This window comes from Manis pentadactyla, chromosome 19 (assembly GCF_030020395.1).
Source record: "Manis pentadactyla isolate mManPen7 chromosome 19, mManPen7.hap1, whole genome shotgun sequence".
In the NCBI taxonomy this organism is placed as follows: domain Eukaryota; kingdom Metazoa; phylum Chordata; class Mammalia; order Pholidota; family Manidae; genus Manis; species Manis pentadactyla.
This window is the reverse complement of record NC_080037.1, coordinates 16,683,629-16,699,287: the sequence shown is the minus strand read 5'-3', so window position 1 is coordinate 16,699,287 and position 15,659 is coordinate 16,683,629. Positions and strand designations below refer to the sequence as shown.

The following is a 15,659-nucleotide window of genomic DNA, read 5'->3' as shown; positions in this document are numbered from 1 at the left end:
ATCATCAAGTAGTTATTGACCTCTTATTCACATAGGTGGTAATCAGAATGCAAACTATGGATTAAGCATAGTTTCTGACTTTAGGAGCTTAACATCCATGAGACCTAATAGTGACATGATATGCAAAAAAAAATAATTTTACTCATTAATATATCTTATAATACAGGGCAGCTAATATTGGAATTTTATTCCTAGTATCTAAAATGGTTAAAGTTACATGGTAATGAGAAGGAAAGACAATTGGGTTTTTAATCTAGGATTTATTCAGTAGCTGTACACGTAGGTCAGACTAAGCACAGTATGTTGATTGTAAGATGCATATTTTTTGCATATTACTAGAAAGATGTTTAACCACACATTTTTTCATTTTCTACTTATTGTCAGTTAATTTCTGGCTGCTTATGATGTACATGAATATAGTGTTATCTAGGGTTATGGTTCTTATTTCTAGTTGATGATGAACTGACTGGATACTTCCAGCTTTTTCTAGGTGTTTTATTACATTCCTGATAATATTTTTGGTCTTTCATCATTATTAATTCATTTAGTATTCATTGTGATAATACTGATCATAATAAATTTATTTCAAATTCATGTAGATGTCATATTTTATTAGCTGCTATAGGATTTTCATTGTAATTTGGAGCTAATTAATATACCATTAAAATAAAGTGTTACCCACATTTTTCATTTTAAACATAAAATATCTAGCAGTTCATGACATATTGTATGAGTATTCTGTATCCCGATGGTAACCCGAGTAACTGTAAATTTCATCTTTGAGCAGTTAAAAAAAGGCAACAGAAAAATGTGTATAGAAGTCAAATTTCAGCATATAAGTTAAAACTTAGCAGTAAGTTAACTATTTGTTAATTTTTAAATGTTTCTCTTTAATTAAGGAAGTTTATTTCTTATTAGTATAGTATAATATGTAGCTTGAGTTGATATACATTATTGCTAAGTCCAAAATAGATATAATTTAATCTTGCTTTTGACTATGTGTTTCATATTAGCATCATTACCAGGAGAGATTAGAAAACACAAACTCAAATCAGCTAATTTGATTACTTATCTTCTGCATTTCTAATAACAAGTATTAGAGAAGGGTAAGTTCAAGCTATACTTAGTGCAAAAGAAGTATTAAGTATATCTGAATGCCTTACTTATATTTTTCTCACTCTTTTACAGAGGTAATCAATTGTTGATTGATGGTGAGGAAGGAAAGACAAATGTTTTCAGTAATTTAAATAGAGTATGTTAACAAGAAGAAAAGAGATCTACTATGATCATATTAAATGTTAACGGTAAAATAGGGTTAAACACCATAAGAAACAGTTTTCTCCCATTACCATGAATTTCACCTCTCATCAGTCTTATTGAATGAAATTATTCTTCCCTCATTTTCTTCATACTCTTATCTCCTTTGAATTGCCTGCTCTACTGGACCTTGTGTTGCTGTATCTTTTGTATTTTTGCATTTTATATCCTATACCATCCCATCTTACTACTAAGTAGGATAAGATAAAAAAAGAAAAGAAGGAAAGATTACCTCTAACCCTGCAACCACTTGTACCATTGACTTTGTCTTCCCAACTTCTTCACAGGTATTTGACATTGTTTTATCATGGTCTCCCATCCTGTTGCCTTTCCATTAACTTGCATGCACTGCACAATACTTGTCTCGTATAATTAGAACTTCTGTTTCCTTACTTAACATCCTTCACTCTAAATCTTTCTGAGTCAGAGATTATTGGACTTTGAAGATGTGTGGTTCCAGAGCCACAAAGATGATATTCAGGGTTTCCAGTATCCCTTAAATATCATGAAAACCCTGAAAACCATTTAGAACCTTGCCTTCTGCCTTGGCTTCAGTTGTTACTTAATATGTATTTCTTCTTCTTTCCTTCCTTCCTTCCACAAACATTTGCTCAGCTCTTCCTATGTATCAGGCACTTTGCTATGTGTTGGTATACAGATACAAATTAACTTGTGGGCCCAGCTTGCAAGAAGATCAATATTATAATGAGTATGTAGAAGAAATGTCAGGATACTATAAAGATAAATCTTTCTGAAAGCTGTAGTTGAAAAAATCATTTCAGGAAGAGGGAGTAGCTTTGTGACGGTCTGGGAACTCTAGAAGTAGAATGACTTAATCTTTGGATGGTAGTGGGGGAAGAATACATGGGAGATTGAGGCAAATCCGGAAGGACTTTGACGTTCCAAAGGCTTCTTTCACAAGACTTGGGATGTTTCGTGGGGTTGGCTTGAGAGGGTTTTAAGAAGAAAATGACATGATTAGATTAATGTTTTTGAAAGATCATTCAAACAATAGAATGACAGATGGAAGAGAGTAGACAAGACTAGTGTCAGGGTAAGAAAACTTTTACAAATAACTAATCTTAGAAAAGATGAAGATCTGAACTAATTTTGAGAACCAGCTGCCTTCCGATTTCTAATGTAATTGGGTGGATACTGTTGCCCTTCATGATAAAAGGATTGCAAAAAAAGAGCTATTCTGAGCGAAGAGTAATAAAGGGTGTGTTTGTGTGTGGAGGAGGCATGCGGTGAGTTCTTTTGGATAAGTTGGATTTGAGATGCCTGAATAATATTCCAGGACAAATGTTAAGGTGTTTTAGACATACAAGTCAGGAAAGCTTCCGATCTCTGGAACCTATTCAAATGCTTCTTTGACTCCCCTCTTCTGTTCTTTATTTCCTAAAACTATCTTCTACTTCTGAATTTTCCATATCTTTGCTTCTCATACAATGTTTCACTTTTCACATACTTTTTTTTACTGTTGTTGTTATTTTTCAATTCTATTAGCTTTTAAGCTATGCTTGAGAGCACAGAATATGCCACCATCTGTACAATTTGGTTTAAATAGCATACTAACTTACATGTAGTTTATATATAATGAATATTTTTAAATTAATAAGATGATAACTGGTACCTATTTTCTTCCTGCAATCACCAGAGATGCACATCACTATATAATAATTTAATAATCTTTATCTTTTATTGAGAGTACATTATTTACCTATCTTCTAGATTCTTTATGAAGTAAACAAATATAGCTATGATGTGTTAGTATTGAAATTTTACAGAAAAAACTGAATTTTAGATTAAAAAGCTTGCTCAAAGTTACCCAACCAGTAAGTGGCATAGTTAGAAACTGAACCAAGGTCTTTCTGAAAACCTGAAGTGCTGTCCACTATCCTAGCATTTTAACTAGGCCAGGCCATGGCTCATATTATATTAAATGGCCAAATTCCTTAGGGTTTAATGCTTAGATAAGTCTAATGCCTTTCTTCAACTTGAAAATTTATTCATATTTTCTAAAGGATTGTATTAGTTCATGTCATTTTTTAATTTTTTGATTATAAAATTATTATATGCTATTAAAAATAATTAAAATAATACAGAAGTTAATGAAAATTTTTCTTTTCTGATTACATTCCCTAAAGGCACCCACTTTTAATAACCTCATTTGTGTAAAACAAGACATTTTCTGTGTATACAGTCACATATATGTACAGTTAAATTTTCTTCTATAAATACAGAAACATATAATACTACACTCTATGTTTCTTTTTCTCACATTAGAACATGTTGTGTCTCTCTATGTCAGGACATATTCTCCATTTAATTTTTTGTAAGGACAAAATAGTATTTCATTGTATGGATGCACTATGGTCTTCCTATTGTTCAGGTTTTTCCTATTATTTTATTCATACAAATGATGAAATATAAAAAAAATAAAATTTCAGATTTGGAATTTCTGTGTCCTCCTTAGAGAGTTCAGTGTCTTTTCATGTAATATTTAAAATTAAAAGTTGTATTTTGTTTTCTGTAAATTGCCTGTTTTTGCTGCTTTGTAACTGAATTAATTTTTTCAAAGTATTTTTCTTTCCCTCAAATTTAGTGAGTGTACAGCACAAAATCATTGGTCTTCCCATCTATGTAATTCCTCAGGTATGAAGACAAGACAGGTTTTAGACATTTACTCCATGTCTGTCCTAAAATTTGTTTTTTATCATTCTGTTTTAGTTTTACTACCTGTATATGCATTCCTCATAAAAATTCCTGCAGCTTGATGAGTTTCTCATTTATAGAAATTTTTCAAAGGCCAGATCATGTCCTGCTAGCAATATATATGAGTCCCTATTGTACTACAATCTCAGCAATACTTGGTATAGTCAGAAAGTTTTGTTTCTTGCTATAGATGTCAGTGTCTTTCCACATCTTAGTCTCAGTTTATTGTACTTTTCTAAGGAGATTTGTGCTATTTTATGCTGCACAATTTCAGATATTTTATTTGAAAATGTCTTACATTCATTTTTCCTTTCACCCTTTTTTCTTTTTCTCCCCTCCCTCCTCCTGTTTTCTTCTTTCCTTTCTCTCTTCTCCTTTAAGAGCAGTGATAGCTAAGAACCCAGCTTCTGGAACAAGACTACCTAGGATCAGATCTCAGCTCTGATGGATACTAATATGTGATCTTGGGACATATTGCTACACCTCTGTCTTCCTCAGTATCTTTCTCTGTCTAATGGATAATAATGCTTTACTTCATAGAGATGTTGAAAGGATTGTGTGAGTTAATTCACTGGTATGTAAAATACTAAACATAGTGTCTAGCACATAAAGTACTACTTTGTTTAAGATAGCATTATATTCTGTATTTCATTCAACAGATTTTTTTCAGTTACCTGCTTGTCTGGTTGAGTATTAAGAGTAACATCAGTTCTCTCTCTGAAGCCACTGGAAATTCAATATGGGACAAAATAGATAATATTATTGCCTTTTGGATTTTAAAATTTAGTGAAGAGGCCATCATTAAGCAATCACTATATATTTCACTATAATGAAAGTTTCATTATTATTATATGTTTTCACTGCATGTACAAAATAGTAAGAAGTAAGTGAGTAGCCATTCTTTATTCATTCAGCAAACCTAAAGCACTAGGTATGTGCCAACCATTATTCTAGGAGAGAATTACTTTGTGGTCCCAGTAGTTGCCCTAAGCAATGTCACTTTATCAAATGGGGATTGGGAGGGAGAATTGTAATGATTGGTAAAATTAAGATGGAGATCTGTCTTGACTTAATCTTGCCTTGCTATAAGTCAGTAAAATTTAATGACTGGGTTTCTTATCTGTTTATAAGCTCCATTTACCTTCCCCTTGCTTTAACCTTAGATGGACTTCTGGAGAATTCTGTCTAGAACAGGTGTTCTGTGATAGATTCATCATACTTAGAAAAAATTAATTTAATTGATGCATTGAGTGAAATATGTAAGCATTTTAATCTTGCATGATATGTGTAGTGGCATTTAAACAGCACAGTTGAATAATTATGTTTTAACATAATAAAAAAATGCACTGCTTTTTAATTTCCTTATAAAAACACTAGGGAATTAATTAGTTGCAATATGGCTGATATAAAATTTTTTAAAAAGTGAAGCTGTTGAAAGCACATGGCCTCTCAAAGGAAGGTTAAATTTTCAGACATAGCTCATGATTTCTGAAGTTCTTTCTCTATTTATTATTTTAACTTTATTTAAAATGATGTTTGAATTATAACAATCATTTTGGAAGACATTAAAGATTACTTTTAACAGGTTGTAACTCCGGGGGGAAATCCCAGGGCAAAATACCTTTGAAACCTAAATCAGTCAAAGGGAGAAATAAAGTGGGAGAAACCCATTTATTGCTTGCAAGCAGTCGTCCGCTTCTGCTCTGCTGTGTCTCTCACAACCAGGCTGCAAAAGAAGGGGCCCCACCCAACCTCTCCAGTCCAGATATGCCCTCCCTCCCCCTTCTAATTACTTATTGATATGGAGATGGACTACTCCTCTCCACCCCTTGGAAACACCTATTGATATAGAGATGCACTAAGGCCAGGGGAGAGATTCTGGAAATATCACAATTTTACCCATATAGGTTGATTTGCTTTAGAATTATTTTAGTCACTAATGAAATGTTTAAAAAATACCTTTTTAGTGTTGTGGATGCATTCAGAAAAAAGGAGAATGATGCAGCAGTTAAAATCCAGAGCTGGTTTCGAGGATGTAAAGTTCGGGCATATATCAGGTATATTATTTTTTTCATGGAATGTATCATATATGTCATAAAAATATATTCCTTAGAAAATGTAATTTGTTCATGAAAATGTGCTAAATCATTGCTCATTGCAAATAGTGTTGTGTTTTACCTGTAATGAAATTAATAAATCATATGATGTCCCTTTAAAAGATACAGCTCTTTTTTGGTCATTTTTCCTTACATATCTAAAAACTAAATTGTATTAATCACATTTCTACTTTTAAAAAGTCTCAATATCATAAATATACTTGACCAGTTTGTTTTCTTCAAATTCCATAGGAAGTGACAAGAGACTGGACTTGTATTTATAGCAATAAATTCATTGGTAAGAAAGAAAAACAAAAGAACAGAAAGGAAGCTCTTCCAATCCTCTCCAACATGTTGATAATAAAGTCAAATGATACCAGGATGATGCTATTCTGATTACACAGAGACTGAGGATCCCATCTTAACTGTTCCCACTTCTTCTTCAGTGCTCAAACTTTCCTTCAGTCTCTTAGTTCTTGAAAAATATGGCCCTGGATCCTTATCCTTGGAGGAGGAATATGCCTAGCCCCCAATAACTCAGATGGCGTTCTGGGTGTTATACTGTTTAATTCTTTAGATTAGCTAGTTAAGAGCCAGACCTGTAAATTAAAGTATAAAGATGAGGATTCTCTATTGGCTACTATACAAACTAGGAATGTGGCAGCAAAGACAGTATTTTTCTTAATTCAGCAGATTGATATAACATTAGCTTGGATAGCTTGAGTAACATAAGAATGAAAGGGAAAGTTTTTCTTGACTTCAAGAATTACTTCTATGTACTTATACTGACTCACATCAACAGCACCTGGTTTATTTCTCAGCATGTCACTAAGACTTGTTTATAGTCTTAACATTATTTCAGAGAATAAATATGATGAGTAATTGATATTAAGAGACTGTTTAATCATAACCCCCCCAAAATGCTGAATAGTTATCTTTGCCTTTTTTTCTACCTTTAGGAATGATTAATTCTGTTGCAGAATGAACTTTCCACTCTTTAATTAAAAAATACATATAAACTTGACTTGGAATTTGATTTCTCGAGTTGTAGAAAGGTATATTGTAAGCAAAATTTTGAGATATCCTTGTTTCAGTGAAAACATGCTAATAAGCATATTTTTCATGCAGGCATTTACAGAAAATGGCAACAATTATTCAAAAGTGGTGGAGAAGTTACTTAGGCAGACAACAGTATCAACTGATTGTGGAGGTAAATATAAAATTTGTATATGTTAGCAGTTTGAATTAAAGTATATGCCATAACTTACTCATTTCAGTGACATTTACATGAAGGTTAGAAGTTGTCGATAATAAATATTTATATGAGAACAAAATTAATTTAATTTTTTAGAATGACACCTCTTCTCAGAAGCCTTTCCTGATTTTTCCATGGAGAATTGATGACTCATTTCTTTGTACTTTATTTTTGCTAAAGAACTTTTCACAGTGTATGCACTATATGTATTTTTTGTTGATGGTTGTCTCTGCTTTCTAGATGATGAGCTCTTTCAGAGTAGTTACTATTGCTTGTTCATTTTTGGACCATCAAAAGTTTAGACTAATCCCCAGTTTGTAGTATATTCAATAAACATTAGTTGAATTGAAATGCCAAAAATTAATTTTACAAAATATAGAAATAGAGCAATTTCTCTCTATGCTATTTATCATCCTCCTTTATTGTCTGTTGGGATATTTTAAAGATTTCCCTTAAGATATGCAGCATACCATTATCCACTGATAAACATTTTTTTATGAAGTATCATTGATATACAATCTTATATTAGTTTCACATGTACAACACAGTGGTTCAACAGTTACCCATTTTATTAAATCCTCACCCCCACTATATCCACTGATAAACTTGCAGAAGTATATGAAAGTATGCCAACTTATACTTCAGTTAAGAGTTTTGGGAAGTTAAGAAAGAAATAATTTTCTTGATATAAAATGAGAAGGTTTATAATCAGTGGCCTACTTCATTAATTTTCTGATTTGTTACTATTTTCCACTATAATTGTTTAAATCTGATCTTCATTTATTCTTGATTTGTTGTATCTGAGATTAAAAGATACAGAGAGAGAAAAGAAAAAAGTAAATAAATGATAACGGTTCAGCTTTAGCAAGAAAAATTTAAAACATGTTAAGAAGATACAGGGACTATTTGGAGGAAGAGCCTAATATTTTGTATTTAATGAAATAAGCTAAGCAATAATGTATGCAAGCAATAATGCTGGCACAAACATTCTACCAGTGATGGAGCTCTTTCATAACAAGGTTTAAAATCACTGTAAGATTCTTATAAAGCAGCTCTGATATCCTATACACATTTTTATTATTCAAAGGTAACCTTGCTTTAACAAGATCACCTTCTTTACTATGACTTTTCCTCAAAACTACATCACTTGTCCCCAAATATTTGCTCTGTTGATTGTTTCAGTCACTGGTGAAAATGTTACTTAACACGTTTATGGAGCTAAACCTAGAAAAAGTCATTTATGTCCCTACCAGTGGACCTATTTCAGTGATAACTTCTTTAATTAACATGGTTCCCTTGAGTTAAGTTCCTATTTTAATATTATATGTTCCCACTTAACTAACATGTGCCACTTAAGATTTTAAAAACCCACCAAAACCAATGAAAAGTTTATTAATTCAACTGCTTTCATGTCTGCAGCGAAAGTAAAGTGCTTCTTATTAATCTCAATTGTTAGCATGGGTTTCCTTGTCTGAAATCTTTTGCATCATCCACGTTTTAGAACACTTAAAAATTAAATTTTAAATTTTGAAATAATTTCAGATATACAGAAAAGTTGCAAATTAATACTAAGAATTCCTATATCTTCTTCACTTGGATTTTCTCATGCAAGTGAAGAAGTTTGCTTTATCATTTTCCCTTTTCTGTCTCTATATATACATTTTTGGGTGGTCTTTTTTCTCCTGTACATACACATTGTTATTCTGAACCATGTGAGTGAATGTTGCAGAAGTAATAGCCCCTTATTCTAAAGTTCTCAGGGAATATTTTCTATATAACTGTATTAAATAATGATTAAATCAAGAAATTGACATCTGTACTATAATCTAGAGTGTCTATTTATATTTCACTGATTGTCCCAATAATGTCATTTATAACAAAAATACCTTTTCCAGGGTACAAATTAGGACTTTTTACATTATACTTAGTTGTGATATCTTTTTAGTCACTTTTAATGTACTTAGTACATTTCCTTTTCATGGCCTCAAGTTTTTGAAAAGTATATTTTCAGGTTATTCCTCAATTTTTGTTTGGTTATTTTTCTTCATTGTTAGATTGAGATTATGCATTTTATCAGAAAATACATTTCAATTAATCATATTAGGAGCCACATGCTGTCCCATGATAGTTGATGCTAACTTTGATAGTTTAGAATGATATCTCATACTGTAAACTTACTATTTTTATATTATGAAGGATATTTCAAGATAGTGTATATATATCTTCTTCCTCATCAAACTCTTTCTTATTAGGTTTAACATGACACCAGAAACAATTATTATTGTACTTGTCAAACAGGGATTTTCTAACTCTGTCATTTCTTCTTCATGTACTTCATAGTGTTTTAGTATTAAAAAAGAGCTTTTCCTTTTTTCCAATTTATTTTTTTAGTATTTATGTCAGTATGAACTAAGGAATTCCAATTTTATTCTGTGGGTTGTAATAAATTGCTGTCACTGATTGGTTTGGTGCCCAGGTTGTTCCAGATTTGGCCAATAGGGGCTCTCCAATACAATTTTTAATAGAATCAGATTGCATAAACAGGATGACCAAAGAACTGAAGTATTTTCTATGGAGTAATAACCATCTTTAGCCCTATTATTCATTATTGGTTGGGGATCTATGTCAACAGACAAGAGTAGAATATGTATGCATATGACATTCCATGAAAGTTATTGACTTGACTTTCGTTGCTGTAATTTCTATTCTCAAGCCACCAGCCCAATAGTTATGAATGACTGAGACCTTTTTTAAATCAAACATACAAGAATATATACATTTCAGTTAGTTGTCAAAGTATTCAACTTGGGAATCTATATTTATTCTGATGATCCTGAGGTTGCTGAAAAAAATACTAAAAGTTCAAGTAATGAGCCCCCCAGGAAAATTTGTTTTGTTATTTTAATATCTCAACTGGGTTTGATCAAAAACCATTATCACCAAGCTATTCTTTAGATTTGGACCTAATTATCTTTGGGCTCTTGAGATAAAAAGGTAGAGATTTTCCTTGGTTGGTTCTTGATGGTGTTTAAAAAACCTATTCAGCTGTAAGCTATTTTAGGACAGGTCTGTCTTATTTATGTATCTATTTTTACCATTGTGTATACAGTGTCTAACATAATCTCACTAAGTAACATAATTCAATAATTGTTGAATGAGATCAAAATGGCTGCCATTTACTGATTAACTAGAATGAGTGAAATAGTATACTAAGCATTTTACCAACTTAATGTATATACCAACTAAAGTTTTATATCAGCCCTATGAATGTTATTACCATTTTATAGATGAAGAATTTTAGACTCAATGCTGGCATAATCTCTCAGAGCTCAGGTTTTGGAAAGCAAAGCTAGGGATGGACAATCGCTCATAAACCATCTGCAGCAAGAATGCATGAAAGAATGCATGAAAGGAACTGTTACTTTCCTGGGTTGGAGAATGGGACGTGAATTAAAAACATTGCTTGAATCTATATTAATCGTCCTGTTTCACACTTCGGTACATATTGTCACACACATACTCTTATATTAACTATGACTAAACCATCATTTCCCAAATTTATTCTGTGTAACTTTTTTGACCAACAGCTTGGGCTCTTTCCCTGGGTCCTCTATTGCCACCTGAGCCACCAGAGTATGATTTGAAAGCCACTGATTTAATTTGCTTATCTGGGGAAAGATCACAAAAACTGATGATACTAATTACCTGTGGGGAGTAGAGCTGAGTACTTTAGGAATAAACATAGAAAAGAAATTTTTTGTTACAAACTTCTTTTGTAGCTTTTGACTTTTAAATAATGCAAGTGTATTATCTATTAAATAAATTAATTAAAAGGAAAGTCAGTTTAAAGGGGACTCCCCCCACCAAACACAGGGACAGAAAATAAGGGCTCAGCTGGGATTAATATTATCTCCAAAGGTCAAAGAAATGAGACTTGAGCTGACCCTCAGGGGATCAGTAGATTGTAGACCGTGGACATTTTAATTAGGAATTGCACGAATACAGTTTTAAACTTGGGAGTGAGCGTGGAGGAAAGGGAACAACAAAGATGTTGGTCTAGACGGCTCTAGAGTTCGGAAAGTAGCAGAAGGTTGGTAGGGAGTGGAATGTGACTTTCATGAAGTCATTTCCTACATTTGTAAAGGAATAAAAACATTTTCTGCATTCATTGTTCAATATTTTCCAGCAAAAGTCTGTCAAGTATAAAGTGTAGGTATTGTCTTCATTTTATAGTTGGAGACACAGTCTGCGTGAGATTGAGTGACATACCTAATCCTGATCCATATAGATCCATATGCTAGCTGCTTCCTACAGTCTTTTCTTGATGTCCGTCGGGTCCTCCAAATCTGCTCCTCTTTATATACTCCTTTATTCAGGTGAAGGGTACAACCATTCAGCCAGAAATCCCGTCAGCTAGACTCCCCACCACCTCCTTCTCTCTATCTGTCTCTGATCAGTCATCAAATACTTTCCATTTCCCTCAAAGTCTCTTCATTCCAATCTAAACTTCATCACTTTACTTCACTCCTTTCCAGAGCAGACAGCTTGAAGATCACACTCTTCAACACACTTACCAGGTTTTCCATAGTCTCACAATTGTTTCTTATCCAACCTCTCTCCCTACTACACCTGTATAAATATACATTGGAAATGGAAAACTATTTGCCATTGTCAAAATATTCAGTGTCCCACAGATTTTTTGCAAATGCTGTTTATTCTGTGTGGTATGCCCTTCTTCACTTTAACTTGCCTCCCGCTGGTCTGAATCCCTACTTTTTGTTCGCAACTTTACGTAAAGACTTGCCTCCTCTGATCTCCTGAAGCTGAGTGTAGAAAGGTGGGAGACTACAAATATTAGGTGTTCCTTCCTAATGCTTTGTTCCTGTAGGCATTTGTATCATGGTGACATGTATTTACATCTCTCAGTTGCCTGGGATCTCTTACATGGCAGTGACTATTTATTGTATCTCAGAAGCATCACAGTCATATATAAAGCCTGCAGAAATTTTTGTTAACTGGATAAATGCATGATTCACAGGGATATAAGTTGGAAGACTTTTGCTCTGGCCAGTGTAGCTGGTGGTTAGTATCAGTATTGCCCAAATTATTCACTACCTCCTTCCTCATACAAGAATGACTCATCCCTATCCCATTGGTTTTGGGCTAGGCCAGGCGAGCCAATGAGACTAATGCCACAGCCGAGGTGAAGCTTTAAGAGGCTTTTTCTCTCCCTCCCCTTCTGCCACAAGAATGGTGCACTTCAATCTTGGGCTGCTCCGTCAGCCTTGGGGGGAAGATGGAGAGACATCTGGAGCACAGCTACAGGGAAGTTCAGCCCACATGTAATGTGAATGAGAAATTAACTTTTGTTTTGTAAACTACTAACATTTTGATCTCAGCAAAGCTGATGAAGTGGTTATAATGTTATTGGATGTTGAGGAGAAACATTCTGGGTAGGGTTCTCAGTGAAGCTTACAGAAAGATGTTTCGAGCTTTCTGAGTTTGTCATGATGTTAGGACACTTCCATGTGGTGACATCTTGTAAGATGATTTTACTGTCTTTCAGCAGAGTGTCTGGCACATCATCATTAACCCTCAACAAACGCTCATTAAAGTGAACTATTGAATGCGAGCCTAGATTAAGAGTCAGAGCTGGAGATGAAGGTTTTTGAGCCATCATTATAAGATGACAGGATTTTCTACCTGATGGAAAAAGGATCTGAAGAGTAGGGCAGAGGACCAACAACTGAAGTTAGTGGAATGCACTAGGAAGGATTCAGTCAGAGGAGAGGGAATTACAGACAGATAGCAAACAGAGAAGCAGAGACACAGGATCACAGGAACCGGAGGAGAAAACTGTTTGAAAACTCGGTGTTGGCAAGAGTCTCAAATGTGACAAAGGTCAAACAGAAAGTGAACTATAAAAAGACAGAAGTCCTAGGATCTCTTCAGATACGTTCTGTATTTTTAGACAGCCCTCCTCAAAATTCCACTATCACACAGTGTTTCTCTCCAGCTTTTAAATAATCCTCACAGTGACACCAAGCAGCTCACCAGGTTCTCACGGGGCATGCATTCTTCACTACGGCGCCCTTGGCGACCCACGATCCTACAGCCATCCCAGTTCTTCTGTGGTTTGGCTCAGATCTTGTTTCCTGATGACTACTGCTTTTGTCTGCTTTTCATCTCAACCTCCTGTTTAGGCCGTCGTGATGACTTTCATGCTGCTGTATTCACAACATGACCCAAATTGGTCCGTCTAAGGGCGCCAGGGCCACGGATTGAAAATACTTTCCTGTGAATGAGGATGTGCTCTGATTATCGTATATTTTATTAACAACAAATTTATACTCACCCGGCATGTGTGCTCCATGCACATGCGTTTCTTACCTGCTGAACTCTTCCTATCATTTTAATGCAACCTACTTTTCCCATTAGATACTCAAATGGTCCTACTATTTTGGGACCTTGTTTTCAACTATATAATCTTCTATGTAGCTTCCCCTCACCACTGCCTGCTTTATTTCATAACTGGTGAAATGAAAATAGTCATTCCTATAGGTGACACTACCAGAAAATATTCCTTAATCTGTCTCTTTTCCAGCATTAGCACTCTGTTACCTGAGTGAATTCATCAATAGAACTTATAGAGGACAACTGAATACATTTTTTTACTTTTTTACATTTTTTCTTTTTTGTATTTTTACCATTATACTTTTGACATTATGTTTAATATAAAATATACTATTATTATCACCACACCCTAAAAGCAGTGCGTATAAATGCTACCCTAACATACATGATCAATTCTATATGCATTATCATGAAATAAATATGTGCAAGAGTAGTCCTAAACAGCTCAGTGTTATGCTCTTAGATTGAGATCATTCAGGGACTAGCGTATGTATGACAACTACGTTAATAGAATTTAGTTAGAGCTTTTTAAAAAGTGTATTGCTAGCCTATGGTAGAAGCAAGTAATTTATAAAGAGAGTTATAATTAAAAATAGATTATTCTTCAAATTATTAAAATAATTTACTGTATTGATGAAAATCAAGACTTACAATATTTATATATGGCTTACTGTTTTACTACTTCTTAGAAAATTTTCATATTTAATTAGTATTTGAAAGAGATAATGGAAAGAAATTTTATTGACTTTAATGGGAAAGAAAGATGCCATGCACTAAAACAATCCATTATATTTTGTCATGATAAATATCAGTAGTTCTTTTTTAATGATAGTAAAAATATATAAAATACCAGTCACTATTTTTAAAACTGAGATTGACAAGATTGCTTCTATAGACATTTTTATTTCTCTTTGTTAGATGAATAAGTGTTTCTTCTACAGATGAGAAAATGCCTGACTCTTTTTATCAATTTCTTTATAGGACTTCTAAGTCAGCTATAAGTTAATAAGCCAACATTTATCACCTTCTAGGGTCAGAGGAAAAAACTGAAACATAATACATTTTTTCCCTTCAGAGTCTTGGATTTTAAATACCAAAGGCTGAATAACTTAAGACTCTGACTTGTTAATATTAATTTAAAACTTTATTAACATATCTTCATTGTAATTATGAAATGAATTTAGATTTTGTTCACTGGCTTTTGGATATTATAGCAGTAGTAACTGCAAGAAATAATGTAATTGGCCTCTAATATTTTTGTGGAAAGAGAAAGATTGTTTTAAAAATCAGCTGTTGATAATGACTAGACTGGTGTCAGATGCCAGCAAACAAGGTAAAGCGTATGCACAAAATACTCATGATTATTTGATAATAAATCATCTTAATGATTATATTCAAAATTATGAAATAAGAATGGCCCTGATGTGGAAAATAACAAAGTATCAGGCTCCTCATATCTATTATCCATATGTGCCTGGCTTCTCAGGGTTCCTTTGTCATCACTTTGATGCAAATATTTCCTCTGTATTGCCCAATCTAGCAAATAAAGCCAGTTGATCTGGTCAAGTTTATATAGATGCATTACTCAAAATTCTTACAAATAAGTATTACTTTAAATGTTCTACTTTTGAAAATGATTGAACATTTCCTCCTTGAAACTCATCTTTTCTTGGTTTCCAAACTAAATGCTCAAATTAGAGGAAAGATTAAATAATCTCTGATATGTTCGTGGAGCAAAATACCATTTAGCCATGGCATATAAAAATATGTGACGAAGGACCTTAAACTGAAGAAAGAGAAATATTTGTACTAGATCTGTCTAAAGTAAATTAGTTGGAAGAACCCGTAACAGAAATTAAGCA

At 33.3% G+C, this 15,659-nt stretch overlaps 1 protein-coding gene across 2 annotated transcripts in view; it reads left to right on the top strand.

Annotated features, from left to right (window-relative positions):
- The window catches only part of SPATA17 (spermatogenesis associated 17), a 193,434-nt gene that overhangs the window by 16,109 nt on the left and 161,666 nt on the right, over positions 1-15,659 (top strand). For both annotated transcript variants that reach the window (XM_036931603.2, XM_036931593.2), the window contains exons 2-3: positions 6,000-6,089; positions 7,257-7,338. In XM_036931603.2, coding sequence (XP_036787498.1) covers positions 6,000-6,089; positions 7,257-7,338 — 172 coding nt within the window. The remainder of the gene's footprint in view (positions 1-5,999; positions 6,090-7,256; positions 7,339-15,659) is intronic.